Below are 25,610 nucleotides of genomic sequence, written 5' to 3'. Positions count from 1 at the left end.
GGGTGTGAACTTACTGGCATGATGGTGCCACTTACTGTCGGTGCCACTTGAGGAAACAAAATAGACCTGACCACACCCACCTCACAGAGTTGCCAGGAGAGTCAGAGGAAAGAATGGCTGCAAAATGCCTCTCACAGCGACTGTCAACACTAGTGAGCTCCCTCCCATCCTGTGTCCCGACTCCCAGTCCCACGGCAGCATGGAGGTCTTCTGGGAAGACTCTTCCAAGCTCTTCCGAGCTTTGCTCTTCCCTGCATCCCCCAGGCTGTGAGGTCCCCGAAGGTTCCCGGGAGGCACCTTCAACTCCCCTCCCATCAGTTCAGAAACGGAGACCACACAGGTTTGTTGCATCAACCAGACAGTCAGCTTTATTAGCCTGCCCCCAGTGGAGAGGGAGGGAAGACGGCTGGGAGCCGTGGTGGGAGAGCAGGGGCGTGATGCAGGCCTTCGGGAGGTGAGGCCGGCAGTCGAGGAGGGCAGGAGGCTCTGGGAGAAGCTGCTCAGGGCTTGGAGCTCTGGACCTGGCAGAAGCTGGGCAAGTCCTGCTCCTTCAGGATGGGCCGGGTCTGGCGGCCAGAGGAGGATGGCAAGGAGGAGGAGCAGACTGTAGGAGAGATGGGAGGCGGGGAAAAGGGATCTGGGAGCTTAGCAGGCCCCACCCAGTGTGAGGGGGGAGGGCTGGGGGTTCTAGAGACCCTCAGGAGCCTTACCTGCCCGGTAAGGACGTAGGCTGGGAGGAGAGGCTATGTTGGAGAAAAGGCAGAGCAGTGAGATGTGCTGGGAGCGGCAGGGGGGTCGCTGATGGGCCTGTGGGGCAGGGGAGCACGGAGCACTCACAGGGCGTCCTCACCCTCCAGCAGGCGACAGTAGGTGGCCACCTCCTGCTCCAGCAGGGTCTTCACGTCCAGCAGGATCTTGTATTCCTGGTTCTGCTGCTCCATCTCGCAGCGCAGCTGGGCCAGCTGCTCCTGATCAGCTCCTGGATCTGGGCCAGCTGCAGACAGTAGCGGTTTTTGGTCTCCTCCAGGCTGTTCTCCAGGGATGCTTTCTATGAACGGCAGAGAGAGAAGAGTCAACCAAGGTGGTCACTGCTGTCCCCCTGTCCAGGTCTCTGTGCACATTTCCTGAGAGGTGCATGGATTTGGACCTGAGCTGGGCTACTGATGGGCAAGACAATGTGGAGAAAAGTTATCCCACCATTTGTTCTGGACCTTAATTTCTCCATCCATTTAATGGGTACAATGATCCCTCCAACTCACTCCTGGGAAAAGAGAGGTGGAACTGTAGTGGGGCAGTGTTCCATTCCTGGTGACTTGGGGGCTGGGCCTGGGCTGTCCTTCACATCATGCAGAGTTGGGACTGCAGTCCGCTCTCCAGGCCCTGGAGAGCCCTCCGGAGCTCGTTCACCTCATTCAGGTGCTCCGCTGCAACTCACTGTTAGAGGCCACTTCTTTGTTCAGCCCCTCCGCTGAGATAGGAAAGAACAGAAGGTGTGAGGTGCTCCGGAGGCACCCTGGCTGGGAAGTCCCGCAGGAGGGCTGAGGCCCCGAGTCCCACCTCGCACAGGAAGCAGGCCTCAGCCTCTCTGCGGTTCTTCTCCGCCATCTTCTTGTACTGGTCGCACATCTCATTCAGGATGCGCTTGGGTCCAGGCCGGGGGCGGTGTCCACCTCCACGCTGACACCCCCCGGGTCTGGCTCCACGGGGCAAGCATCTCCTAGGAAGGGATGGGTGGTCAGCCGGGCCCCAGGTGTACCTGCAACCCTCCTGGACCAGCCTCCCACTGCCAGCAGCAACCCTACCTCCTCGTGGCTCTTCCCCAGGTAGGCCAGCTCCTCCTTCAGGCCCTCAATCTGCATCTCCAGGTCGGCTCTGGCCAGGGTCAGCTCGTCCAGCACCCTGCGCAGGCCGTCGATGTCGGCCTCCACGCACTGGCCCAGGGCCAACTCATGCTCAACCTGGTAAGACAAAGGTCAGGGCTTCAGGGTCCAGCGTGAGGCTTCTGAGACTCAAGACATCCCTCCTGGATGGACAACCCCACTGCTCAGCCCCTGCCCTCTGCTCTCTGCCTTCCCCTCACCACAGGGCTGCTCACTTGGCCCTGAAGTCATTGGCCGCCTGTCGGGCACTGTCAATCTACAAAACAGGCTGTGCTTTCTTGACAGTGGCCACGACGATCTGCAGAGGGGCTGAAGGAAGGAGGCCTGGTTAGCCAAGGCCCTGCTGCTCAGGGTGAATAGCAAAGACGGGAGATAGGAACCTCCCCAATCTTGGGGGTCATCTGGCTGGTAGGTCAGAACTTCCACTCCCCCAAACAGCCTGGGATGCCTTCTCCACCCAGCTCAGCATGTGTAGAGGATGCACCCCACATCTCCACCACCCCATCCTGGGCCCGAGGCTGAGAGAAGCTGAGTGCAAAGAATGCTTGCAGGGAATAAGAGATTCAGGGTACCAGGCCCGCTCAGATGCCTTGATGCTGAAAAGGGACCTTCTGCCATCAATTCTAAGTGGCCCAGGGCCACTCCCCGAAGGCGGACCTCAGGCTCCCTGTAAAATGGAGATGCCAGCAAGCAGTTTGCTAAGGGCCACTGCAGCCACAGCCTCTATCAACACTCCACCACCAGAGCCACCCACCTGGCCCACCCACCTTGTCCCTCGAGTCCTCGATGGTCTTGAACTAGGGGCTGTATTCACAGGTGGGCTGGGCCCCTGATCCTGGTACCAGTCTCGGATCTTCACCTCCAGGTCAGCATTGGCTTCCTCCAGGGCGCTCACCTTGTCCAGGCAGGAGGCCAGGTGGTCGTGGAGGTTCTGCATGGTCACCTTCTCACTGCCCACCAGGAGCCCATCACCACCACCAAAGCCACCACCCAAGCCAACACCATATACTCCACCAAAGCCGCCACCCAGGGCCCCAGCAAAGCCACCACTGCTGCTGCTGAAGCCACCGCCAGAGCCACCCCCAGCCCACAGGTTCCCCTGGAAGAGTAGCGGGAGGTGGTGACAGACAGGCCCCCATAGGCACTGGGGGCCTGGCAGGAGCCTCTGGCCAGGACAGAGGACATGCGGCTGGAGCCACCACCAATGCCACGGGAGCCCTTCACGGAGCCGGAGGAGGTGAACTGATGGCTGCAGGTGGTCATGGTGCCAAGGAGAGAGGTGAGTGAGCGAGCAAGTAAGCAACTGGCAGAGAGAAAAGAAGGGTGCTCAGGGAGGCTGGAAGGATGTGGAGGCTGCCTCAAACCTCAGGAACCCGTCTACGCAAGTGAGGAAGGTGGGGCCCTCCCAGTGGCTGACTCCAGCCCCTGCTCCGGATTTCATCACTCCAGTTCCCATCCAACTCCCCACTCCGGACTATTCGGCCCAAGGTCAACTCAATTCACTATGTGCTGCTCCGAGTTCCCACCCCAGCTTTGGGGGATGTGAAGCTGAGAGAGAAAACACCAGCTCAAGTGGGTGGTGACTCAGGCTAGGAGAAAAGAATTTGGCTCCCATTCCTGGAGCCTGAGGGACCAGTAGGGCCCTGGCACAGGTGGCTTTGTGGTGACTGGGTCCCCAGGCAGTGAGTCAGCCCATGGAAGGACTCCCATGGTGACAGCCTTGGATGAAAGGGCCTTGGCGATGCTGTCCAGGGTCTGTCTCAGGGTGCAGCTGCGGGGATCATGCATGGCTGGCTGTGGCCAGGAGAGCTGCGTTCATGGCCCTGCTCTGCTTTGCTCACTGTGTGACCTGAGGCCCCTCACCTGCCTCCTCTGGGCCTCTGCCTTCAGGAAAGTGATAAGGCTGGACTGGGTGATCTTGGAGTCCTTTCTAGTTCTAGACATTCTATGACTCTTTCCTCTATTAGATTCAATCCCAGTTTCAGAGGCAGCTTTTGAACCCCTAGGATCTCCAGAAGTCTTACAGACCATGAAACCAGCAGGAAGCAGCTTGAATCCCTTCTCTGCCCCTTACAAGCTACATGGCATAGGCAGTCCTTTAGCCTGTGAGCCTCTGGGCCTCAGTTTTCTCATCTGTAAAAGGGGAGGACACATCACCAGCCACAAAGGAACATACATAAAAGACCCTGCTAACCCCTCCTCAGTGGCCAGCCCTGCCCCACCGCCTCCCCATCCTTAATTTCCAGCCCAGCTGCCGATCTCGTCCACCTCTATGCTCTGGTACCTCCCTCTCACACCCCTGCCCTCTCCTCTGCTCCCTGACATTCCCACCCTTTGAGCAGCCCACCCCCTAGTGCTTTGCTCCATCCACCTAATCATGGGCACCTTACACTGTGCTGAGACGGGGTTCCCCTCCTGGTGCTGGTGCCATGTGTGACCCCTGACCCTGCCACAGGCCCCCAAGCACCCACACTATATCCAGAGCTCAGATCCCAACACTTTTCTCTTGAGTGTCCACAGATGCCAGGCTGGACTTGACAGCTTTATTCATTCCGTCGAGGAGATGGTCCACTGTCACACTCGGGTATTGTATGGAGTACACTACACAGGCCACACGGTTCTATGAGGGGCCTTATTCCTGCCACCAGTTCACAGATGAGAGAGATGAAGGATATGTGAGCCTCCCAAGGCCCCAGTCAATGGGGAGCTGGGGCTTGAACCCCTGTCTGTCTGCTTGCCCAGCCCAAGCCCAATACACCATCCTGAACTACTCTCTCTATGCGCCTCCAACATTTCCTCCATGCCAGCGAGGCGCACCTGCCCCGAGGCTGCCGTGAGCCAGAATCACCAGGCCTGGTCAGCACAGAACACAGACTCCCACCCACTCCTCCAGGCAGTGGGCTCCTTCTTCTACCCAGGCCTCTCTCCTCTCTCCTTGGCCCAGCTGCATCCCAGGTATGAGGTCATCTCATACCTGAATGGGCCGAAAATATTATTGGCCGATGCCATGCCTCCACTTGCAGTGATTTTCAAACCTGACTGATCACCAGAATCCCTATACAGATTCCCGGGCCCTGCTCTGACCCTACACCACATTAGCATCTCCCAGGACAAGCCTGACTGTGGGGACGTTTTACAAGCTCCCAGGGGATTCTGGGGACCAGCCAGGCTGGGGAGCAAGAGGTGGCTAGGGGAGGGAGGGTGGGAGAAGGAGACCGCAGGGAGACTGAGTGGAGAAAGGAGGCTGTGCAAAGCCCCCAGCCCCTGCAGGCAGCCACAGCCACAGGCTTCAGGATGGAATGAAGAAAGAGAGGAGCCAGGACAAGCCGGGACTGAGCCAGCTGGAGTCAAGCAAGTCGTTCTGCCACTCTGAGCCTCAGTTTCCTTCTCTGGGAAATGGGAGTAGCAGCACTACATCACAGGCATGTCAGAGGTGAAATAAATAACGCATCTGGCACAGACTGGCAGCTATCACTGCATTTATCCATAGGTGTTTACAAAGTACCTACTGTGTGCCACACACTGTGGACACTCACATGCGAAAAGCAAGACAGAAAGACCCTCAGGACAGACTGTCTGGAGGAGGTAGAGACAATACCAAGTGTTCAGGCCACAATGGGGTGCCAGGGGGCCTGCAGGGAGCGGGCAGGGCAGGCTCTGACCCCGAGACTGTTCCCAGGATCTGGGGGAATGGGTGAGCTCCAGATCCGCCTTTGGTGGTCCCCCCACCACCATGTTTGATGCCTGCTTCCAAGGCAGAGGCTCTCACAGCCCCTCACGACGGTCTGCACAACCAAGGGGCCCTTGCGGGAGCCTGTGTGGCTGGGTCAAGCTGGGTTATAGCCTGGGTTCTGTGCCTGGAGGCAGAACTGTCCTGGCTCTGGTCCCTCTGTTCCTCACAGCCCCCCACAGCCTGGGCAGCACAGGAGAATACACTGTATAAGGGCTGAGGGCTTACTGCCAGCCCCGCCATGGTGCCTGGCTCACCACCCCTAGACTGGGGTCCCTCAGGTCTCTCCCTTTCCCCAAGCCCAGTGCAGACCCAGGCACAGAGCGACGCAGTGGTAGTGCCATGTCATTTCCCTGAAGAAAGGGCTGCCAGGTCACCCTTCCAGGGTGTGGGCGTGGTGGAGGAAGAGTCACAGACTGGCTACCACCAGCCTGGGCCTGAGCCTGGGAATCAGGTGTGTGTGCCCATCATGTGAGAGTGGGTGTGGCGGCGCCGGGGGAAGTTACAGACCGGTTCACTGAAACATTTCATGCAGTGAGTGGGTGGGTGTGGATGAATGGTGAATCCCTCCAGAGAGCCCCACCACGGAGTCCCCCAACCAGCCACAGCCTCACATCCCCAGCAGCCTGGGTCAGACTGGAGTGCCTGAACAAAGCCACCAAAATTCCCCCGTACCATCCCCAAGGGGATCGCAGTTTCCCGCCCCAAGTCACTCTGCCCTGTGGACCCCATCCACCCAAGCCTGGGCTGAGAGCTCCTGGCTAGGGCAGGGCTGTCCCTCTCTGGGCCCAGAACTATCCCCTGCAAACCCCCAACCCCTATGCCGCAGCCACTGCGTCTAGTGACGTAGTTCCCGGCACACCTGGCTGCTCCGCCTCACTCTGTGTGCAGGGGCTTCTCCCCCTGCCGAGGGGAGAAGTCCGGGCTGTCTCGGGCCAATCCCACATTCGGATCCGTCCTCACTCACCCCATCAGTAAGAGTGGACCCCAGAGTCTGGAGAGTCTGAGGGAAGCGAAGGCCCTGCCTAAGCGCCTGGGGCTGGGCAGGGGGTGGAGCTTTCGGCTCCTCTTCCCAGCACAGCCACCTCCCCTCGAGTGGTGCCTGGCTCCACCCCTTAAATGCCAGGCTCCAGACAAGCGCTGAGTCACTGCTCCCTGGAGCCTCAGTGTCCACATCCACACAATGGGGCGCCTCTTCCCAGACCCTCCCTGCTTCCTAGGACTGTTGTTCAGATAAATGAGATCACCCCTCAGAGGAGCCATTCTCAGCCCAGGGCGGGTTCTTCTTGTTGTAGCCTGATGTCTGGTGGGTTCAATGCCTCCGTCCCGCCCTCCACCCCTACGCTGATGATTGCCCAGTCAGCTGAGAGATGCCAGGCTCTGATGGAGTGGAGCCCACACTCCCAGCCTGCTTTGAGTCCTGCCATTGCACCTGCAGGCACAGGCCCCTGGACTCCAGCCCATAGTCCCTGCCAAGGAAAGGAAATCACTGTCCTTTCCTGGCTAGAAAGGCTATTTTAGCTGCGGCTCATCCCACCCCTCCTTTACTACAGCTGCTGAGATCCCAAGAGGGCCTGAAGTCCTCACACCCAGCAGTCCACTTCCTAGATAGTGCTCATGCCACAGCCCCCCCTGCACCTCCCTGTCCTCTGCTGGTCCCAAGCCCCCACTGCTCCTGCCTGCTCCCTGCCCCGGCACCCACAACCCAGGCTCCAGGCACCCAGAAAGAGCAGGTGTTTGGAGGGCCCTGGTGTGATTCTACAGCAGAGAGTCTGGACCTGTCAAAAAGCTACTCTAAGCCAGGATAGACTGTACCAATATTTTGATAACCTATATTATAAGTTCTGTGATGTCTTTGTGTGTGTGATGTCTTTTTTCTTGCATCTCTTTTCTGCCTTGATACAGATAACCTGTAAAAAAATCTATGTTGTTTGCATTTGAATAACTTGAATTTACTTTAGTCTTACTTTGATTTAACACAAAGAAGCACTAATAGTATTGCCTGTTTTAGAAGCCTGAAGTCAGTAACATGAAACCCAATCTCAAGAATTTGAAACAAATTCCCGTGCGTGGAAGGACTGTAAACTCAAGTTTGGCCAAAGCGTTATTAGAGCACGGTGTATTAACTAAATTCTGTTCTTCAAAAAATTGAATTGTAATAAAGATTTTTGATGTGCTATTTCACTTTCCAGTAGCCAATAACTTTGTGTAGAGGATCTTACTAAAATTTGAGAAATAGTTAAGTATATTTTTAAAAAAAGGTGGGGGCATTCTTGCTCTCATTCACCCCTTCCACCCACCCCCACTTCTTGAAGAAAACCAGGAAATCAGGCCCACCCGGCCCAACTGTTACCAGATTTACTCAAAGGAAGACTTCCTGGAGTCTGTCTGGGCTGGCGTCTGGGCTGGCTCCCCTGCTGGCTCAGCGCCTGCCTCCAGGGGGAGGGGGGCTGGGCTGGAGGGTTCAGGAAAGATTAGAGCGGAACTGCCCCTCCCCACTTCCCCAGGAGGTAGTTTCCCACCCTCCCCGACCTCCAAGCTGCTGAAACCAAGAGAGACAAACTGCCAGGGAGGGTGGTGCTTCTCCCTGGGCCCATCCTGAGCGGACCATCTAAGGAAACATCTCTGGGACATGCCCCACCCTCTCTCCCGCACCTTCTTAGGAAGCACAGGTATCAGCTCATATTTCTAGGGTTGAGGCAGTGGGAGTCCCGGACCCACAGACCCTCTTCTGGGGCTTTTCTGAGACTCACACAGGAAACTGGGCCCTCATCACCCAGCCTGCCTCCCCTCCCAGCTTTCCTTCCCTCGTGCCCTTACCTCAAGGAGAATCCTGATTCCTGTCCTGCCCCAACCCCTTCCAACCCCACCCTTCTTGGAGGAGTTCGGGGTCCATAGGACTGCGAGGGGCAACTGATCAGATGCTTCATCCCTTGGGACTCTGGCTCCCACACCTGAGATCTTCTCATTCATTTATGGATAAGAAAATGAGGCTCAGCGAGGGGAAGGAATAGCCCAAAGTCATGAACCTAATTATAGGGCAAGAAGAGGCCACCTAAGACCTCCTCCTGGCACGCCATCCTCACCCCAGGTCTGACACTGCCTGGACCACCCTCCCTGGTTTCACTGGCTCTTGGGAGATACAAAGCAACACCCACCTCCGAAGCTCTACCCAGACCTAGTCTTCACCCTGGTCTAAGATGACCCCTGACCTCCAAGTCAACAATCGTAGGTGTCCACGGACTCCTCCCCCTGCCCCCCAATGTCCCCTCCATTCCCCCATTCCTCACTAGGGCCCACACCAATGGCCACAACCAGGAGGCATTCCATGTCTGAGTCAACAAGCTTTATTGATCAGGGAGGGGGATGGGAAAGAGACTGAAGCCGGGAGCTGAGGCCGGGGGTGCTGGAGGCTGCAGGGCTGATGGGGGCCTCACCCCTGGCAGGGGTCGGCCAGGCTGGCCAGGGTCCTCAGTGGGTGGTCTGGTGGACCTGCTCGCGGGAGGAGATGACCCTGCCGTCCTGGACCTCTTCCACAATGGTGCGCACCTGGCGGGTGGTCACGGCTGCAAGAGACAGACATTCGGGGGTGGGTGGGGGCCAAAAGACCCTGGTTCCGCCCCCAGCTCCCTGAGCGGAGCCAGCTGTCTCCCCGACAGCCGCTGTATGTCCATGCCTCCTGATTTCTGCAGGAGGGAGGGAGGAGCCCCTCAACATCACATCCACACACGTGTCCCCCCTAAATTTGCCACTCCCTGCCTTCCATCCTGTCCCTCCCAGGTGTCCCTGGGTGAGTCTTGCCTCCCAAATAGATGGTTTGATTCTGACCCACATGTCCTTCTGCAAGAGGAAGACTGTGCAGACTGGATGCTACCTGAAATGGGTCTATTTCTATTTCTCTGCAGTCTCCAGGGCATGGACTATGCTCCCTTCAGACTGGGGTCTCCAAGGCAAGAACCTTGTCTGTATCACCCCCATCAGACTAGATGCCCCAGGGCTGGGTCTTATCTTCCCCATGGGACTGGGATCTGGAGGGCAAGGACGAAGTACCTTTCTGCCATCAGACAAGAGACCCCAAACAGGAGACTGCCTTTGCTCATTTGTAGGGTCTCAAGAGCAAAGATCACGAGACCTGGGTCCCTACTTGTCCATTAGATGAGTCTCCAGAGCTAGGACCATGTGTCCTGCCACAGACTAGGATCTCCAAGGTCAGGGCCATTTCCCTGCCCCAACCAATCAGACCAGACAGTGTCTCCCTCCTTTGATTAGGACTCAGAGCCCTAACGGGACCCTTCCTCCACCACTGCTAAGCATCAGCCATCATTTTCTGGAGCTCCTGGGCCCCTCCCCCAGCAACGTGCAGATGGGTTGCCCGCCCCGTGCTACCCCATTCTCTGCTACCAAGATCCTTACGTTCTCTGGACTTGAACTGCAGGCTGGGGGAAAAAAAGAGAGAAAGATTAGATGTGAGTCTGAGCCTCACCCCTGCCCCAGTTCCCCCAGCCCTGTCCCCGGGCCGCCACTCACTGGGCGTCCTCGCCCTCCAGTAGGCGGCGGTAGGTGGCGATCTCCTGCTCCAGCCGGGTCTTCACGTCCAACAGGATCCTGTATTCCTGGTTCTGCTGCTCCATCTCACAGCGCAGCTGGGCCAGCTGCTCCTCCACACTGCTGATCAGCCCCTGGATCTGGGACAGCTGCACGCAGTAGCGGTTCTCTGTCTCTGCCAGGCTACCCTCCAGGGATGATTTCTGCAGGAGGGAGGGAGGAGCAGGGGTCAGTGAGGGTGGTCTTCCCCTCCCTCCAGGGCCCTGGGCACCCCCCAGGCTTGGCAGCACTCCTACCATGCTGAGCTGGGACTGCAGCTCGATCTCCAGGGCCTGCAGTGTGCGCCGGAGCTCGGAGATCTCGGTCTTGCCACTCTGCACCAGCTCGCTGTTGGTGGCCACTTCGCGGTTCAGCTCCTCCGTCTGCAGACAGGACACAGGACGGGGCAGCATGAGCCTGGCTTCCCTTCTCCAAGTCAGATGACCCCCATGGCCTCTGTATGCTCAACCCAGGGCCGCTCTGTGCCCAGACAGTCACCTGGGCTCTCCTAGTCCCCACAGCCCGCTTCACCATGGCCACTTTCCTGACCTCCCCTGGGCCTCTCAGGCCTCCTCCCAAACCTGACAGTGGGAGCAGTGCTTTCTCATCAGCTTCCCACAAACCCAAACCCAGAAACCTTTGAAATGATGTTAAGTTTTATCTTTAATCCCTGCAAGGGGAAGGCACAAGAATAGGAACCTTGAGGACCACACAAGACAGTAGCCAGGCCCCCAGTGCTAGTCCTTGACTTCTTGAGGGAGAGCTGGACCCTCTGGCTTTACTCTACACACCCACCCCCGCCCCCCACATCCCAGCTTCAGCCAAGCTCCAGGCCTGGGGATGCAATGGAAAACCCTGATCCCTGGGGTCCACGCGGCTCACTGAGAATAAGACACCCACGATGCCAGTCTCTGGGATCACCTCGGGGACCCAGGCCATGCACCAAGCCCCAAGAGAGCCTCTGGCCTGTGGCAGCCCCCACCTTGCTGAAGAACCAGTCCTCGGCGTCCTTGCGGTTCTTCTCCGCGATCTTCTCGTACTGGTCGCGCATCTCGTTCAGGATGCGGCTTAGGTCCACGCCGGGGGCAGCGTCCATCTCCACATTGATCTCGCCACCCACCTGGCCTCGCAAGGCTTTCATCTCCTGTGGAGGAGGGGATGGTGGGTGTGGGCATCTCCCCTGATCTCTCACTCCCAACCATTCCCACACAAGCTCTCCGGACCCCTCCCACAGATGCCTTTGTTCTGCCTGTCTTCTACTCTCTGACCCTCCCAATGACTTTTGTCACCTGCTCTGGGAGGGCTTTGCCTCCACCATCAGACTAGGAATTCCCTGAAGACAGATTCTGTGTCTCCCCAATTAGGCTGAGGGCTCTCCAAAGATGAAATCTAAATCTTAGGCCTAAGCCCCCAAAACATCCCTTCCAATTTCCAAACTTCAACATAGCATCCAGATTCAAGGGTTTGAGCTGGGACAAGAAAGCGACCTCCTCACTTATCCCCTGTCTTGGTGAGGGAAGCCAGGATGGGCAGAAGAGGCCTCAGCGGGCCCCTGAGAGGCTCCCCAGACTCAGGGAAGCAAGGTGGTGTATGGAGGAGGCTGCCCTGCATGGACATCAGGGCTCTGCTGACAGGGCAGCCCTGTAGGTGACCAGCCTGGATATCTGCGCTCTTCCCACAGTCTCAGCCTTGGCACAGCCCCAGGGTCCTGCCACCCACTCCACAGCCTCTTTGACCTAAGCCCCAGCCACCTCACCTCCTCGTGGTTCTTCCTCAGGTAGGCCAGCTCCTCCTTGAGGTTCTCAATCTGCATCTCCAGGTCAGCTCTGGCCAGGGTCAGCTCGTCCAGCACCCTGCGCAGGCCGTTGATGTCGGCCTCCACGCTCATGCGCAGGGCCTGCTCTGTCTCGAACCTGCAAGGGGAACCAGAGACTTCCATCAAGCTGCTTGAATTGACGGGTCCAGGTCCTGGCCAGCACCCTGACTTTGCCAGGGCTTCTAAGGAATGACAAGGGGGCGAAGTGGAGGCAAGTCCTAGCCATGGGGCCCTGGGGCCACTCAGGACCAGGCCCCACCCTGACCCGGTTTCCTTACTTCTCTCCTCTCTGCCTCCTGCCTCCCCTTCCTTCTCTCCCATCACCTGACTAAACCCAGTCACCTTCGGATTTGGCAACATTTGCTTCATCCTGGACTGGGAGATGGACTCCCCCACCCCCAGCTCCTGACCTTTCCACCAACACCTGAGGAGTCCTGGGGTAAAGAGGGGTGCCCCCGTGCTTCCCCAGCCCCCTGGCCCAGGCTCACTTGGTGCGGAAGTCATCAGCAGCCAGACGGGCATTGTCAATCTGCAGCAGGATGTTGGCATTGTCCACAGTGGCTGTGAGGATCTGCAGAGATGGGAGAGTCATCAGGGCTCTGGGTGGGGTGAACTCAGCCCAGATCAGGGTTCTGAGACAGGTCTTCCTGCCTTGGGGCCAGGATGTGGCTGCCTTCTTCAGGAAGGCTCCCTTCCCACCCAGCCTCTGCCCTTGACAGCACTGAAGTTGGTGACAGAGGAGGGCTCACGGGAATCTGATGGCTGAAACTTGCCCACCTCCCCAGGACCTGCTGCCCCTAACAGTGACCCCCTCTTTCCAGGCTCTGCCTTAGACCAAAGCAGGCAGCTGCTGGAAGTGGCAGCCTGGGAATGCCAGAGAGCCAGAAAAAACAGGGAAAATGCCCACGGGCAGAGGCTGTCCTCAAATCCCGGAAAGAATCTCACAAAGAGGAGGGATATAGGAAAACCCCTCTTTTTACAGTTGGAGACATAGTGTCTCTGAGAGGCTCCCCCAAAACAGAAGGCAAAAGGAGCCCTCACCAAAGAGTAGTTCCAAATCGGATGTCATGACCTTTGTAAGCCCTGACCCCGGGCTCCAGCAGGCAGCCCCACCCCCATCCCAGGTTTGCTGAGCCCCAGTTTGAGGGGGCAGCAGGAGGAATAGGGAAGCCAGAAAAATCCCCAAATAAGGCAAGTGGCCTCCTCCTGAGGCCCCGCCCTCTCTCCTGCCGCCTCCTCCCAGCAGGTGCCAGCAGGAGCTCACTCAGAGCCCTCACCCTACTCTAGCCCTAAATCTCCCTCCTGCTCCAAGGAGAGAGGTGCCAGGGTATCTGGCAGACCCTTAGGCCCGTCCCTCCCCATGCTTCCTCTCATCTTGTCCTGCAGCCACACAAGGTAGCAAGAGGCTCTGTGATGTGATGGGGAAACTGAGGCTCAAAGGAGCCTCAAAGTCTGCTTGTCCCTAGCCCAGGCTGCTGCCCCAAAAAGGAGACCATTGGCCACACAGTGGCCCCAAGGTGGGTTCCCAGAGGCCAAGCTGGAGCCAAACTGTCCTGGGCCCCCTGAGACACTGTGGCAGCCCCCAGGCTGGACTCCAGGCCCTGGTCAAGGGCAGGAGATGGGGGAGGAAGAGCTGTGCCCCGCACCAGGCCCCTCCCACCACAGCCCCTACCTTGTTCTTCAGGTCCTCAATGGTCTGGTAGTAGGGGCTGTAATCTCGAGCGGGCCCCGGGGCCTGCCTCTGGTACCAGTCGCGGATCTTCACCTCCAGGTCAGCGTTGGCCTCCTCCAGGGCACGCACCTTGTCCAGGTAGGAGGCCAGGCGGTCGTTGAGGTTCTGCATGGTGGCCTTCTCACCTCCCACCAGCAGCCCCTCGACACCTCCAAAGCCACTGCCATAGCCACCACCCAAGCCACCACCAGAGCCGAAGCTGTAGCAGCTAGAATAGCTGCTGCCCCCGAGGGCGCTGCCCAGGCCGCTGGCAGACCCCAGTCTGCAGGAGCCAGCGCCCAGGTTGCCAGCCAGCCGGCAGGAGGTGCGGGACGAGCCGCCCCCCAGGCCAGAGGAGCCCTTGATGGAGCTGGAGGAGAACTGGCGGATGGTGGTGGTCATGGTGGCAGCAGCTGGTGGCAGGCAGACACAGAGAGAGCAGGCTCAAGAGGAGAGAGGCCCAAGGTGTGTGTTGCTGCCGGGGCTCGCCTGCTTCCTTTATAGCCCCAACAAGTGGGCGTAGGGATTACAACAGGCTGGCTGCTCTGTTTCCATTCCCCTGGCCTTTCATCACCGCTGGCTGCCTGCCAGCTCCCAGGTGGCTGTGGGCCCCCTCCCCTCCCACCTTCGGGGCTTTGCCTCATTTCTCTGAACCCCTGTGCTGGGCGTCTGCGTGTGTGTGTGCCTGTCTCTGGTCTCAAGGCCGTCACCTGTGATTCAGGCGGGCCCTCCAGCTACGCTTTCCCATGACCTAATACGGAGAAGACGGGTAGCAGGACGTCACCGTCACTGGGCCCTCCCAGGGAGCTGCTACCTCAGCCACACCCTCCTGGACCCTGTGTCTGATGGGCAGATGGGTTGGGGAACCAGGAAGCCCTCAGCCTGAAATTGCTGCACGTGGTCCTGGCTCTGGGCTGGATGCAGGGGAGACACCGAGGACCAAGAGCTCAACTTGCCTGGGAAACCAGACCCAAACCCACCAGACTTGCTACACTGTAGCTTGGTCACAGTAGCTCAGATTACCACCTCACTTACCAATAAGGAAACAGTGGCTTGGAGAGGGGTAGAGTCTCACTGCCCCATCTAACTCAGAACGGGGTTAGCAGGGTTCCGTCCTTCATCGTACCCTGCCACAGCACCCATACGCCTCCCCTGGGGGCCTCTGAGCCACTGACCCCCCTTCCGCAGAGCCTAGACTCTAGGGAAGCGCTGCAGGGGTTGTGGTTCCATCTGGACAGTGTTCTGAAGCTGTCCCCATCCCTGAGCCCCCTGGCGACCCAGAGACCTTGCCTAATCTTTCCCCATCTCCCTCTCACAGGTGGGGAGTCCTGGGCTAGAGTGGGCAAAGGGGAGCTTAGCTGCAGGCTGGGGAAGTGGCAGGCTGGGAGGGGGCACCATGGTAAAGGGAACAGGAAGAACTATGAGGGGCAGACCCCTTCCACCTTCCTTCTCAAGAGGCCTAGTGGGAGGGGCTGATGCCTTCAGGTCTCAGCCAGCTGGAAATCTAAAGGACATGGCCCAAATAGAGGGTCTTCTTGAGACTCCTCCCGTCCCTGAGCCAGTCCCCTCCCCTACAGCCTCCCCCAGAGGCCCCACCCCAGTCCCCTGACGGGGCCCCTCAGGATGGGCCAGGTGCCTGCCTCACAGCCTAGCCTCGCCCTGCCCTGCCCACCACCCCCAGCCCGGCCCTCGGTCCCAGGGTCCCGGCAGGCCCGCTGGGCGGAATGTGATCGTGTCTCAGACTGCCAATGGTTTCCATTTCCCAGACAGGCCCAGACAGCCCCCGCCAGCAGCTGAGAGAGATTCCCCAATAGCCTGGCAGCTGCCAAGTCACCAAAGCAAACAGGACGCCCCCCCGCGACGCTCACACGCAGAGTGGCCACCCCACCCCACGCACACCCCCAAGCGGGACAGAGCCAGTCTGGTTTCCTGGGCTGGCTGTGCCACTGCCACCTCTCTCACCCTTCAGTACCCTGGACCACTCATTCAGAGAGCCCCCTTCCCAGCCCCTCTCCCTCTGATCTTGACCCTGAACTCGCCCTAGGCTGAAGCAGGGAGTTCTCTGTAACAGGTGTGGCTTTCCGGGAAGTCTATGGGGCCCTCCCAGGGACCAGCCACAGGTAATGGGGAACCAGGGACTGATTCTCAGAAACTTTCCCAACCTGATGGGCTGTCCCATCCCTCTGCCCGCAAACCTCCCTTGAGCCCCAGGCCTTGATGGAGTGGGCAGAACAGGACGGCAGGTGACAAGCAGCCCCAAACACTCAACAAACTCTCCGTGTCCCCTCATCCCTCAGCCCACATCACTCAAGCCAATGACCAGACAAAATCACAGGAGGCACTGAACTTCATGCAAAGCTTTAATTGCAGTCACTGGGGCCAAACCAGGAGGCCCCCTCAGTGAGGGGCGGTGGGAAGCAGACACAGAAAGGCAACAGCTCTTAGGCAGTGGCCCAGACGGGCATGTGGGGGCTGGCCGTAGCGTGCTGGGAGCTGGAGGCGATGGCTGCCCCTTGACCCTCGAGGCTGGGCTGTCACAGGTGGAAAGGGGCGTCAGTGGGTGGAGCGGTGGACCTGCTCATGGGAGGAGACCATCTTGCCATCCTGGACCTCCTCCACGATGGTACGCACCTGACGAGTGGTTATCGTGGCTGCGGGCAGAGGAGGAGGGAGGCACAGGGAAACTCAGGCTGGAGGCCCTCTCTAAGCCTCCCACAGAGGAGGGTCCTCAGCCTCTCCCCACCGGCCCTGGGCAGGACAGGGCAGGCTCTTACCTTCCCGGGTGGGCTGTGAGACCAAGGACGAGGAGTACTGGCGGCCAGGCTGCAGGAAGAGGGGGGCCTGTCAGCTCAGGGGTGCCAGTTGGGAGTCCAGCCCCTTGGGAGGAGGAGCAGCTGGGGAGGCTGGGGTGAGGGGAGAGAGGTCCCAGCAAACTGGAGAGAAATCACAGCTGGGAGTACACAGAAAAGAATGGGGACCACAGGGTCAAAGGGCACAGGCCCAGGGGGCAAAACTAAGGAAAGGGGCTACCCTAACAGAAGGCCTAGAGGCACGTTGCGGCCAGCCAGGGATTTACAAGGAGAAGCTGAGCAAGTGGATTTTCATACCCTGAAGGGCCCAACAAGTAGACTTAATTAAAGAAGGAGAGACTGTGGTTAAACTACAGATGGACTTAGCCATTGTCAAGAAGCAAAAAAGATGGACTATATGACTAAGCATGGAGGCTCCAGGACATTTTCAGCCCATTTACACTAACCTAATCACCCTCCCAACTCCGAACCAGACTGCCACCCATCCCAGTCAACCACACAGTCACTGGAACCAGAAACCTAGAGTCATTATTACCCACTCCTTCGTGTGCTTACTCAACATTTATTGAGCCCTGCCTGCGAGCCACGCTCGCCCGTGCTTTCAGGCATCCAGCCCTGCTGTTTTTAGCTATCACACATCCTCTTTGTGTACCACTTCCCCTTCCCTGCCCTCTGCCCCACCTTTTAGCAGGACTTCTCTGGCCTGACTCCCTGCCCCTGTCTCCTGACAGGTCTCCCTGACCTCCACCCTGCCCCCTTGGATGCATTTCCCCCTCTGTGGCTACAGGGAATGTTCTGAGATACCTTAATGATCACACCCATCTCTGCACAAAATCCCCTCCCCACCCACCGTGCCGCCCCAGTGCCTACACCATCTAGTCGAGCCCAGCCAATGCTCTCAGCTTCATCTCCTGCAAACCTCCACCTCTCCCCCTGGCCATGGCTGGTGCCGACCCTCCCTGGGTGAAGCCACCCCAGCCAATCAAGCATCTGCCAGGTGCCCCAGACTCACTGGGCATCCTCGCCCTCCAGCAGGCGGCGGTAGGTGGCGATCTCTTGCTCCAGCCGTGTCTTCACATCCAGCAGCACCTGGTACTCATGGTTCTGCCGCTCCATGTCACAGCGGAGCTCACACAGCTGCTGTTCAATGCTGCTTATAAGCCCCTGAAGCTGGGCCAGCTGGGCCCCATAGCGCGCCTCGGTCTCCGCCAGGCTGCCCTCGAGCGATGCTTTCTGTGGGCCAAGGTGCAGGTGGTGGGTGAAACGGAGCTGGGACCCTTCCCTACAGTGAAGCCCCCAGAAGGGTGAGGGCGGTGGGGCGGTGGGGCGGTGGGGCGGTAGGTGGGGCAAAGTGTGAAGTGGCAGGCAAGGAGTCTCTGGTCATCCAAATTGGGGTGCACAAGGTGGGGCCCAGCCTGGGGTGACAGGTCCAGGGCAGGGAGGGGACAGAGGCCCTACCATGCTGAGCTGGGACTGCAACTCAATCTCCAGGTTCTGCACAGAGCGGCGTGGCTCTGTGATTTCCGTCCGGCTGCTCTGGGCCCAGGGCCTCAGTGTTGGTGGCCACCTCGCAGTTCAGCTCCTCTGTCTGGAAGGCAAGGTGGGCCCCAGGGGCTTGAGGACACTGGCCAAGGTGGGACAGGGTGGGACCTCTCAGACTTGACCCTCCCTGCTCTCTGTGGGGCCCCAAGCCCACTGCACACAGACACCCTCTGTGCCCAGACTGCAGAATTCACCTTGCTCTGCCGTATGTGCTTCCTTACTGGGCTGCGGACAGGACTCAAGGGCAGGCCCTGGGTTTTACTCTTTGTGTGCCTGTCACTGCCCGGGGAACTGCAGCTGCTCAGTTTGTGCTTACTGAGGGCATGAGTCCGCACCTGAACACACACATACTACGAATGCCCAGGCTGGAAGACGCCCTATAGGGTCAGGAGATCTGGACCTGCTCCCCAGGCCACAGTGAAGGGCTGTGTGTGTGTGTGAGGCCTCTCTAGCCTCACAATCTCCCCCTGAACGTGAGGGGTTGGTCCAATTGGTTTCCAAAGGTCCTTCCATCTGGAAATCCACAATCTGTGGATCTGTAATTTTCCAGCCCATGCTCAGCACACAGCACATGCACACACACGTGTGCACACCTGCTCGCGCCGGCCACCCACCTTGCTGAAGAACCAGTCCTCAGCGTCCTTGCGGTTCTTCTCCGCGATCTTCTCGTACTGGTCACGCATCTTGTTCAGGATGCGGCTCAGGTCCACACCAGGGGCGGCGTCCATCTCCACGTTGACGTCCCCGCCCACCTGGCCTCGAAGGGCGTTCATTTCCTGGGCAGAGAGGGGAGCAGGAGCTCACTCAGGGCCATCCCGGGGAGAGTCCCTGGGGCTGCCTTCTCTGCCTCAGGGAGATGGGTGCAGAGGACAGACAGACACACAGACAGGCCAATGGCTCCAAACCCTGAAGAAAGAGGCAGATGTCTTCATGTCTCAAACGTGCAGGGCTGTGAATATCGACAATCCCCCCGACGCACATTTGGGGGGTGGACTTCACCCAATCCCGGTGTGCGCTGGGGCAGGAGAGATGGCAACAGCCCAACACTATGGGGGATGAGCCAGGACAACCTCACTCACCACCCAGATTTGCCTTGCCCCCTACTGCCAACCACACAGCATGCACTCAGGGAAGGCAGCCTCCTGTCAGTATCGAGGGAGTCAGATCTCTTTCGGAAACGTGAATCTGTGGGGGGCAGGGGGTGCAATCCCTACAACCAGCCTCAAAGCCAAGTGGAGACACTTTCTGGACTCCTGCTACTTGGAGATTAGGCTCCCTCAAGTCAGGCCAGCCCAGAGGTCAGACGGGAAGGAAGCCATGAGGCTCATGAATCTCCCTGCAGGGTCTTGGAACCCCATCCTTGGGTTGAGCCTTGGGGTCCCTGGGAGGTGGGAGAAGTGGTAGAGTGGTGGAGTCAGAGATGGTGCAGATATGGCTCAGGCAGACCTGAGGGAAGACATCTGTGCAGCCTTGGATAAATCCCTTAACCTCTCTGAGCCTCAGTTTCTTCACTGGTAAAGGGAGGAACTTGCTTCTTTCTCCCAGCGATGCTACCAGTATCAGCTGAGATAATTGCTGTGAATCACTTGTAATGTGCTGGGCAGATGTTCGTTGTTGTTATGACTATCATTATTATAATTAATTATAATAATTAGCATGCGTGTTCTTAGACTGATTCACCCATTAGATAGTTAACTGCCACCACATGGTAGTCCATGCCTCTAGGGACAAAGGAAGTATCTTTGGGAGGAGAGGGCCTTCCAGGTCTCAACCAGGGCCCTCTGAGGGTCTCCCAGGGTCAGGCTAGGAGCCCGCCAGAGATGGAAACTGGATGGAGTGCATGGCCCTGGTCCAGGAAGGTTTGGGGGCCCCAACTCTGCTTGTTCCCAAGTGGATTTCTCCTGCACTCCCGAGCTGGCCTCACCTCCTCGTGGTTCTTCCTCAGGTAGGCCAGCTCCTTCTTCAGGCCCTCAATCTGCATCTCCAGGTCGGCTCTGGCCAGGGTCAGCTCGTCCAGCACCCTGTGCAGGCCGTTGATGTCGGCCTCCACGCTCATGCGCAGGTTCAGCTCCGTCTCGTACCTGGGAGCCAGGGAGGCAAAGAAGCACGACCCATGGGGTACCCCTCGTACACACAGGAGCCTCTGTGGGAAACAGAGCCAAACCCACCACCAGCCCCCTGAGCCACCCCGGAGGCCCAGACTCACTTGGTGCGGAAGTCATCAGCTGCCAGGCAGGCGTTATCGATCTGCAGCACCAAGTTGGCATTGTCGATGGTGGCTGCCAGGATCTGGGGGACATGGTGGGCTTGGTGAGCAAGCACCTCGGCAGCCCTGGGAAGGCCTTGCAGCACCCCTCTTGCAGCCCTTTGAAGAGTGGGCCAGAGTGAGGGAGACGAGAGTCCCTGTGGCCTCCTCCTCTGAGCACCCTGCTATGGGGCTCACGAGTGGTGGGGGCATGATACCCATGATGCCAGAAGAGAGACTCACATGCACCCCTCTCCCACCAAGCTGCCTGGACCTCACTCCATCTTCCCCAACTAAATTCACCTCTAAGCTCAGGGCCACCTCCTCCAGGAAGCCCTCTTTGATTCCCTGTCTTAGCCCACCTCTCTTACACAGTACTTCACCCAAGTGCAATTTTTAACATGGCTGTTTTGTGTGGGATTTTTTTCCTCCTCCACTGAACTCTGAGCTCCAGAGGAACAAGGCCATGCCTGTCTCATTTTCCTTGGACTCCCTGGCTCTGGGCTCAGTGCCTGGCCCAGAGTCACCTCCCAGGGAAACATGAGTTTAATTAATTAATTAATTAATAAAGTTATGCCAGCCCCACCTCAAACCTAAGGCAAAATTTTCTTTCCCCACAGAGGTTTAAATGACAACAGGGAAGGGAGGGGCTCTAGAAGGAGCAGACGGTTGGTTATTATAACTGCTGCTGTCACTGTTGTTGTGAGAAATACCCGAGAGAGGCCCCAGTCAAGGGCCATGGGGGTGGGAGGAGGGAGAGGCCCCTCCACTCTGCCCAGAAGAAGCAGAGAAGAGGTCTTGGTCAAGATGGCAGATGAGCTGGGTAGAATTTGGAAGTTTTGAAGCTGAGGGCTGAAGTTTAGGGGATGTAAGAGGGGGCAGCCCCAGCAGGCAAAAGCAGACCCCAAAAAACTCATCTGGCTCCTCAGAGCCGGTTCAAGGCCCTAAGTCCTGAGAAGCAGCCCTGGGTCAGGCTCCCTTTACAGACTGAACCTCAAAGTGTGGAAAAGACCCCAAGAGCTGTGGATAAAAGGCAAGCACCATCCATCCAGGAGGACTGCCTGGAGGAGGCGTGGCAGGTAGAGGGGCAAACCCAGAGGTGGTTACCCACCCCAGGGCCTCAGTGGGCCTGTCTGCAGCCTGCACACCCACCCCTTACCAACCTCCCTGCTCAGGAGGCTGATTGGGCCCAGTGAGGGGCGGTAATGAAAACTCCTGTGGGGCAGTGACTTGGAGGCCTAGGGTGCCCTGCCCTGGGGATTGGCAGTGAGAAGCTGGCTCACCCCAAAGCTTAGGAACACTGACTCACCAGGGCTCCCCTGGGTTCCCCGCTGTCCAGATCAAGCCTAGTATCTGATCTGGCACTCCCAGTAGCTCCACTTCCAGGGGGCAATTGCAGGAGTTCCCTTTCTGGCGGAGGGCCCAGGCAAGAGCTGGCAAAGCCCCTTGCAGGGCAGCAGCAGGCCTGGTTCTGCACCAGGACACTGAGTGGGCTGATGCCGGCCCAGCCAGCCCCCAGCCCCACTTTCCCCAAGCCTGTCTCCAGCCCCTCTTTGACCTCTCACCTGCCTCTGGAGGCTGCAGCCCTGTAAGACCCTCCAGGGGCAAGATTTGGGCAAAAGACCCAGGTGCACATTTACAGAATGCCAAGGTCATGTTCATAGAGGTTATGAATGTATGTGTAAGTATGTGTTTGTTCTTCATCAGACTGATCTAGAGAAATTTCTCCACTTGGGAGCTTCCAGTCTAAGTGGAAAGACATAGCTCCTTTCCTCAGGGACCCCCCCCCCCGACCAACAATCTACAAGAAGAGTCAGCCCCTGCCCTTAGGGACCCCCTGAGTGACCATCATGGAGGGAGTGAGAAGGACCCACAATGAAAGCAGCTGTGAGAACACGCCAGCCTCAGAGAAATCAGTACAATGAACAGAGCACAGACTGAACCTCAAAGTGTGGAAGGGACCCCAAGATCTGAGGATAAAAGGCATCCATCCAGGAGGACAGCCTGGAGGAGGTGAGGAAGGCAGAGGGCCAAACCCAGAGGAGAATGGGACAGTGAGGAGACATTCATCCTCATCTCTCAGCAGCCACACCGTCTCTTTCCCACCTCTGTGCCATTGCCTACGCTGATCTCTATACCTGGAATGCCACCTGCTGCCCCCAAGGTTCTGAAGTCTTCCCTGCCCACTCCTCCATCGCTCAGCCCAAATACCCTCCCAGAGAAAGGGAGAACTCCGAACAACCTCCCTGCGCAGGATGTCCTCCAGGCCTGGATCCACTGACTAGCACAAGGCTGGGTTCCAGAGCAAGTGAGAGCGTGAGTGAAGGAAGGAAGGAAGGAAGGATGGAGACCTAGGGTGGAGGAGAAATGTTCACAAAGGTCCAAAGTAGGGTGGGCATGAGTCAGAAGCAGGCACTAAGGACAGAGGGCAGGGAGCGCCCACCTTGCTTCGAAGGTCCTCAGTGGTCTCTTAAAGTAGGAGCTGTAGTCACGGGCAGGCCCGGGGCCCTGCTTCTTGTACCAGTCCCGGATCTTCACCTCCAGGTCGGCGTTGGCCTCCTCCAGGGCACGCACCTTCTCCAAGTAGGAGGCCAGGCGATCATTGAGGTTCTGCATGGTCTCCTTCTCGCTGCCCCCCAGCAGGGCTTCCGCCACGCCAAAGCTGGAGCCAAAGCCCCCACCCAGGCTGCAGATGTAGCCCCCAGTGTAGCCACCCCCCAAGCCTGCGGAGAAGCGGGACGAGGACATTGACATGTTGCTGCCGGGTCCCAGGAGGCTGGGGGCCGAGCAGGCACCCCCAACACGGAAGGAAGATATCCGAGAGAAACCCCCGCCAGGCACGCACAGGCCCTTGACGGAGCCAGAGGAGGGGAACTGGCAGATGCTGGTGGTGGCAGCCATGGTGTCCGAAACTCAGGAGTAAGGTCTGGTTGGACAGAGACCCCAAGCAGCCCTTTATAGCCAGGCTAAAAAGGGGCTGGGCCCCTGGCCATTGAAGTCAGAGCCAAAACTCCAGCTATGCAATTTGCTCCTGTACCAGCACCCAGGGCCTGGGGCTCAGGCTGGACACACCAAGTGCATCCCCTGGGCCCCCTCTGTGCCAAAGCCTGGCCTGGGCAGATGGCCTCTTAGCTGTCCATTGTCTGTTAGAAACAAAGGTGGTGTTGGAGCCACAGCCCCGGGGTAGGGTGATCCTTCATCCTCAACCGCAGTTAGGCGGCTGAGCTCATTCTTGGGGGGAGTCCGGAGAACCCAGCCCTGAGAGCCAGAAAGGGCCTGGAACAAGGCTCCACAGGTCTGGAGCCTGAGGCGGCTCTGTCCCCCCACCCAGCATTCCTGGGGCCCTGGGAGAAGGTGGAGAGATTCAGGGCGACACCCACCCCCAGGTACAGCGTGGTCCTGCGGGTATTATTGGTATTATTTCTTGGTATTATTACGAGTCTGTGGGAGGAGACATGGCCCCTGGCCCAGGAATGCCCTATCTGAGCTGACCTGAGGGCACTTTGGATCCAAGCCTCTCAGGCATTTGCCTCATTTGTAAAACGGGGGTAATTCCTGCCTCCCGCAGTCTTTGAGGGAATCCAGAGAGATAGTGACATCAGTCAAGCCGGGGCTGAGGGAGAGGAGGAAGCAGATGGTTTGGGTGACCCGTCCTGCTCATCCCCCGCAGGAACCGAGGAAAGACACTCCCAAGGAGCCCGGAGGAGGCGCAGGGAGCAGGAGAAGTAGGATCTGCGCGGCGGTGGGCACCCCTCTGTCTGCGCTGCGCCTTGGGGAAGGGCCGCCCCTGCGAGGGAGCCATGCAATCCCACATCCGGGCGGCTGGCAGCTGCCCACACCCAACAAGGAGATTACAAGCCTAATCTCCACGGTGCTAATGATTTAGGCGCTGCCAGGACCCTGGCGTCTGCACAGGGCCCGTCTGAATGGGGCGCTTCCTGGGGTGATGAGGCCCGCGGGGACTGGCAGGGGACAGGCAGGGGAGGGCGAGCCTGGCTTGGGGTGGAGGCCCGTGGGTGGCCGGGCCCTGAGCCCACACACAGGGACAGGGAGGGAGTCGGGGCTCCATGCAGATCAGTGCTGTTGTGCTGAGACCAGACTGCCGGGAGGACTTCCTGCCTAGAAAGTGGGTGGCCTCGCACGCAAAGGTGTCTCCTGGCTTAGAGAACGAGGACTGCGCGAGCTACAGAGAGGGGACAAACCTCAACCATACCCTGCTCCCACCCTGCCTGTGAAGTCTGGGGGTTCCCAGGGTTCCTGGGCCGGGGCGGGGAGTTGGGGGTGGTGGCTGGGGGTCCAGGTCAAGGCTAGTAAGCAAGGTCAGGACCCCAGGGCTCTTCCCTGAGGAATTCCTGCTCCTCCCAGGCAGTCCTGGGGGAGGGAACCAACATAACTGGGGGTCCCTTGAGTGGGTCAGAGGCAGGCCCCACACCCACCACTCCCCTCACAAGGAATGACCTTCCCCCTTGGAGCCACCCTCCAAGGAACCCTTCCCCTGTTCCCCTCCCCAACCCTGCCGAAAAGCTGACTGACCTCCTCCAGGCAGGCCTCACTCAGCAAAGAGTAGGGATGGCCTGCCTTCCAGCACTGAATCTGGAACAGAGCCAGGGCACCGGGGAGGGGGCCAGGCCACAGGGCACCACCCACCTTCTGCCTCTCCCCAGAGCCCCCTGCCCCAGCCCTCACCCTACCTCCAAAGCCCCCAGGCCTTAGTTATGAGGCTCAGTTTGAAAGGGCAGAGCATTTATTCTCCATTCACAATCACCAGGGCCTCACTACCCCATCACATCCCCCTGACATCAGGCTGTGTGCCAAGGCCTGGGCCTCAGTGTCCCCACACCAGTCACTCCCAGGCCCTTTCCCTCTGGACTTTTGAGACCCTACAACCTGTGGGGCCCCATCGGGCACCTCTGCTCATAGAGGCCTCACTTGCTGAAGGACAGGCCGAGCTCAGCCCCTCTCCCCAAGTAAAACTGCAGAGTGAGACCCCACGGAGGCCTTGCTGGCCCTCTGGAGGCTGTGGCCATTCCAGAGAGACCTAAAAAGACCCGGACATGCCTTCTACACAGCAAAGAGAGAGCTTGCCAGATCTCCCAAACAACGCTGTGAGGAAACCAAGGCACAGGGTCCCGGAGTGGCAGGCAGGCGGGTGGGTGGGGCAGCCCAGCCCAGCCCGAGCGGGCAGAGCCAGGCCTGAAGCCAGGGCCCCAGCAGAGCCCAGTCTCCCTGCCAGGCGAGGAAGGCCTGGCAGGAGCCAGCCAGAGGGCTGTGCTGAGGTCCTCTGGGCCATGA

At 58.8% G+C, this 25,610-nt stretch overlaps 3 protein-coding genes and 1 pseudogene across 3 annotated transcripts; all 4 read right to left on the bottom strand.

Annotated features, from left to right (window-relative positions):
• Positions 1 to 352: 352 nt before the first annotated feature.
• LOC102530093 (keratin, type I cytoskeletal 16) lies at positions 353 to 1,713 on the bottom strand. Its single transcript, XM_072938663.1, has 5 exons — positions 1,558 to 1,713; positions 1,260 to 1,468; positions 851 to 1,048; positions 711 to 743; positions 353 to 604 (listed from the first exon to the last, which is right to left on the bottom strand). The coding sequence occupies exons 3-5, from the start codon at positions 939 to 941 to the stop codon at positions 501 to 503; spliced, it is 228 nt and encodes a 75-aa protein (XP_072794764.1). The 5' UTR covers positions 942 to 1,048; positions 1,260 to 1,468; positions 1,558 to 1,713; the 3' UTR covers positions 353 to 500.
• Positions 1,714 to 1,831: 118 nt separating this feature from the next.
• LOC140686075 (keratin, type I cytoskeletal 14-like) lies at positions 1,832 to 6,571 on the bottom strand (annotated as a pseudogene).
• Positions 6,572 to 8,941: 2,370 nt separating this feature from the next.
• On the bottom strand, positions 8,942 to 14,206 carry KRT17 (keratin 17). Its single transcript, XM_006219250.4, has 8 exons — positions 13,683 to 14,206; positions 12,499 to 12,581; positions 11,951 to 12,107; positions 11,177 to 11,338; positions 10,452 to 10,577; positions 10,138 to 10,358; positions 10,024 to 10,046; positions 8,942 to 9,176 (listed from the first exon to the last, which is right to left on the bottom strand). Exons 1-8 carry the CDS (start codon positions 14,121 to 14,123, stop codon positions 9,082 to 9,084), a joined length of 1,308 nt encoding a protein of 435 aa, XP_006219312.1. The 5' UTR covers positions 14,124 to 14,206; the 3' UTR covers positions 8,942 to 9,081.
• A 1,897-nt stretch (positions 14,207 to 16,103) lies between these two features.
• On the bottom strand, positions 16,104 to 25,373 carry LOC102527297 (keratin, type I cytoskeletal 42-like). The gene is given in 10 exon segments (XM_072938662.1): positions 16,104 to 16,372; positions 16,496 to 16,624; positions 17,544 to 17,764; positions 17,990 to 18,073; positions 18,075 to 18,119; positions 18,688 to 18,849; positions 19,998 to 20,154; positions 20,280 to 20,362; positions 22,762 to 22,785; positions 22,788 to 25,373. Coding segments are annotated over 10 exon segments (1,410 nt in total). The 5' UTR covers positions 23,220 to 25,373; the 3' UTR covers positions 16,104 to 16,299.
• Positions 25,374 to 25,610: the final 237 nt, after the last annotated feature.

Source organism: Vicugna pacos, chromosome 16 (assembly GCF_048564905.1).
Source record: "Vicugna pacos chromosome 16, VicPac4, whole genome shotgun sequence".
Classification (NCBI taxonomy): domain Eukaryota; kingdom Metazoa; phylum Chordata; class Mammalia; order Artiodactyla; family Camelidae; genus Vicugna; species Vicugna pacos.
This window is presented reverse-complemented; position numbering and strand designations above follow the sequence as displayed.

Coding starts and splice junctions, on each gene's coding strand:
- LOC102530093 (XM_072938663.1), bottom strand. CDS start 941: ATGGAGCAGCAGAACCAGGAATACAAGATCCTGCTGGACGTGAAGACC. Junction 744..850: donor CTACTGTCGCCTGCTGGAGG/GTGAGGACGCCC, acceptor TCTCCAACATAG/CCTCTCCTCCCAGCCTACGT. Junction 605..710: donor CCTACGTCCTTACCGGGCAG/GTAAGGCTCCTG, acceptor TCTCTCCTACAG/TCTGCTCCTCCTCCTTGCCA.
- KRT17 (XM_006219250.4), bottom strand. CDS start 14,123: ATGACCACCACCATCCGCCAGTTCTCCTCCAGCTCCATCAAGGGCTCC. Junction 10,578..11,176: donor AGGACTGGTTCTTCAGCAAG/GTGGGGGCTGCC, acceptor TCCTGTCTGCAG/ACGGAGGAGCTGAACCGCGA. Junction 10,047..10,137: donor CTGGAGGGCGAGGACGCCCA/GTGAGTGGCGGC, acceptor TTTTTCCCCCAG/CCTGCAGTTCAAGTCCAGAG.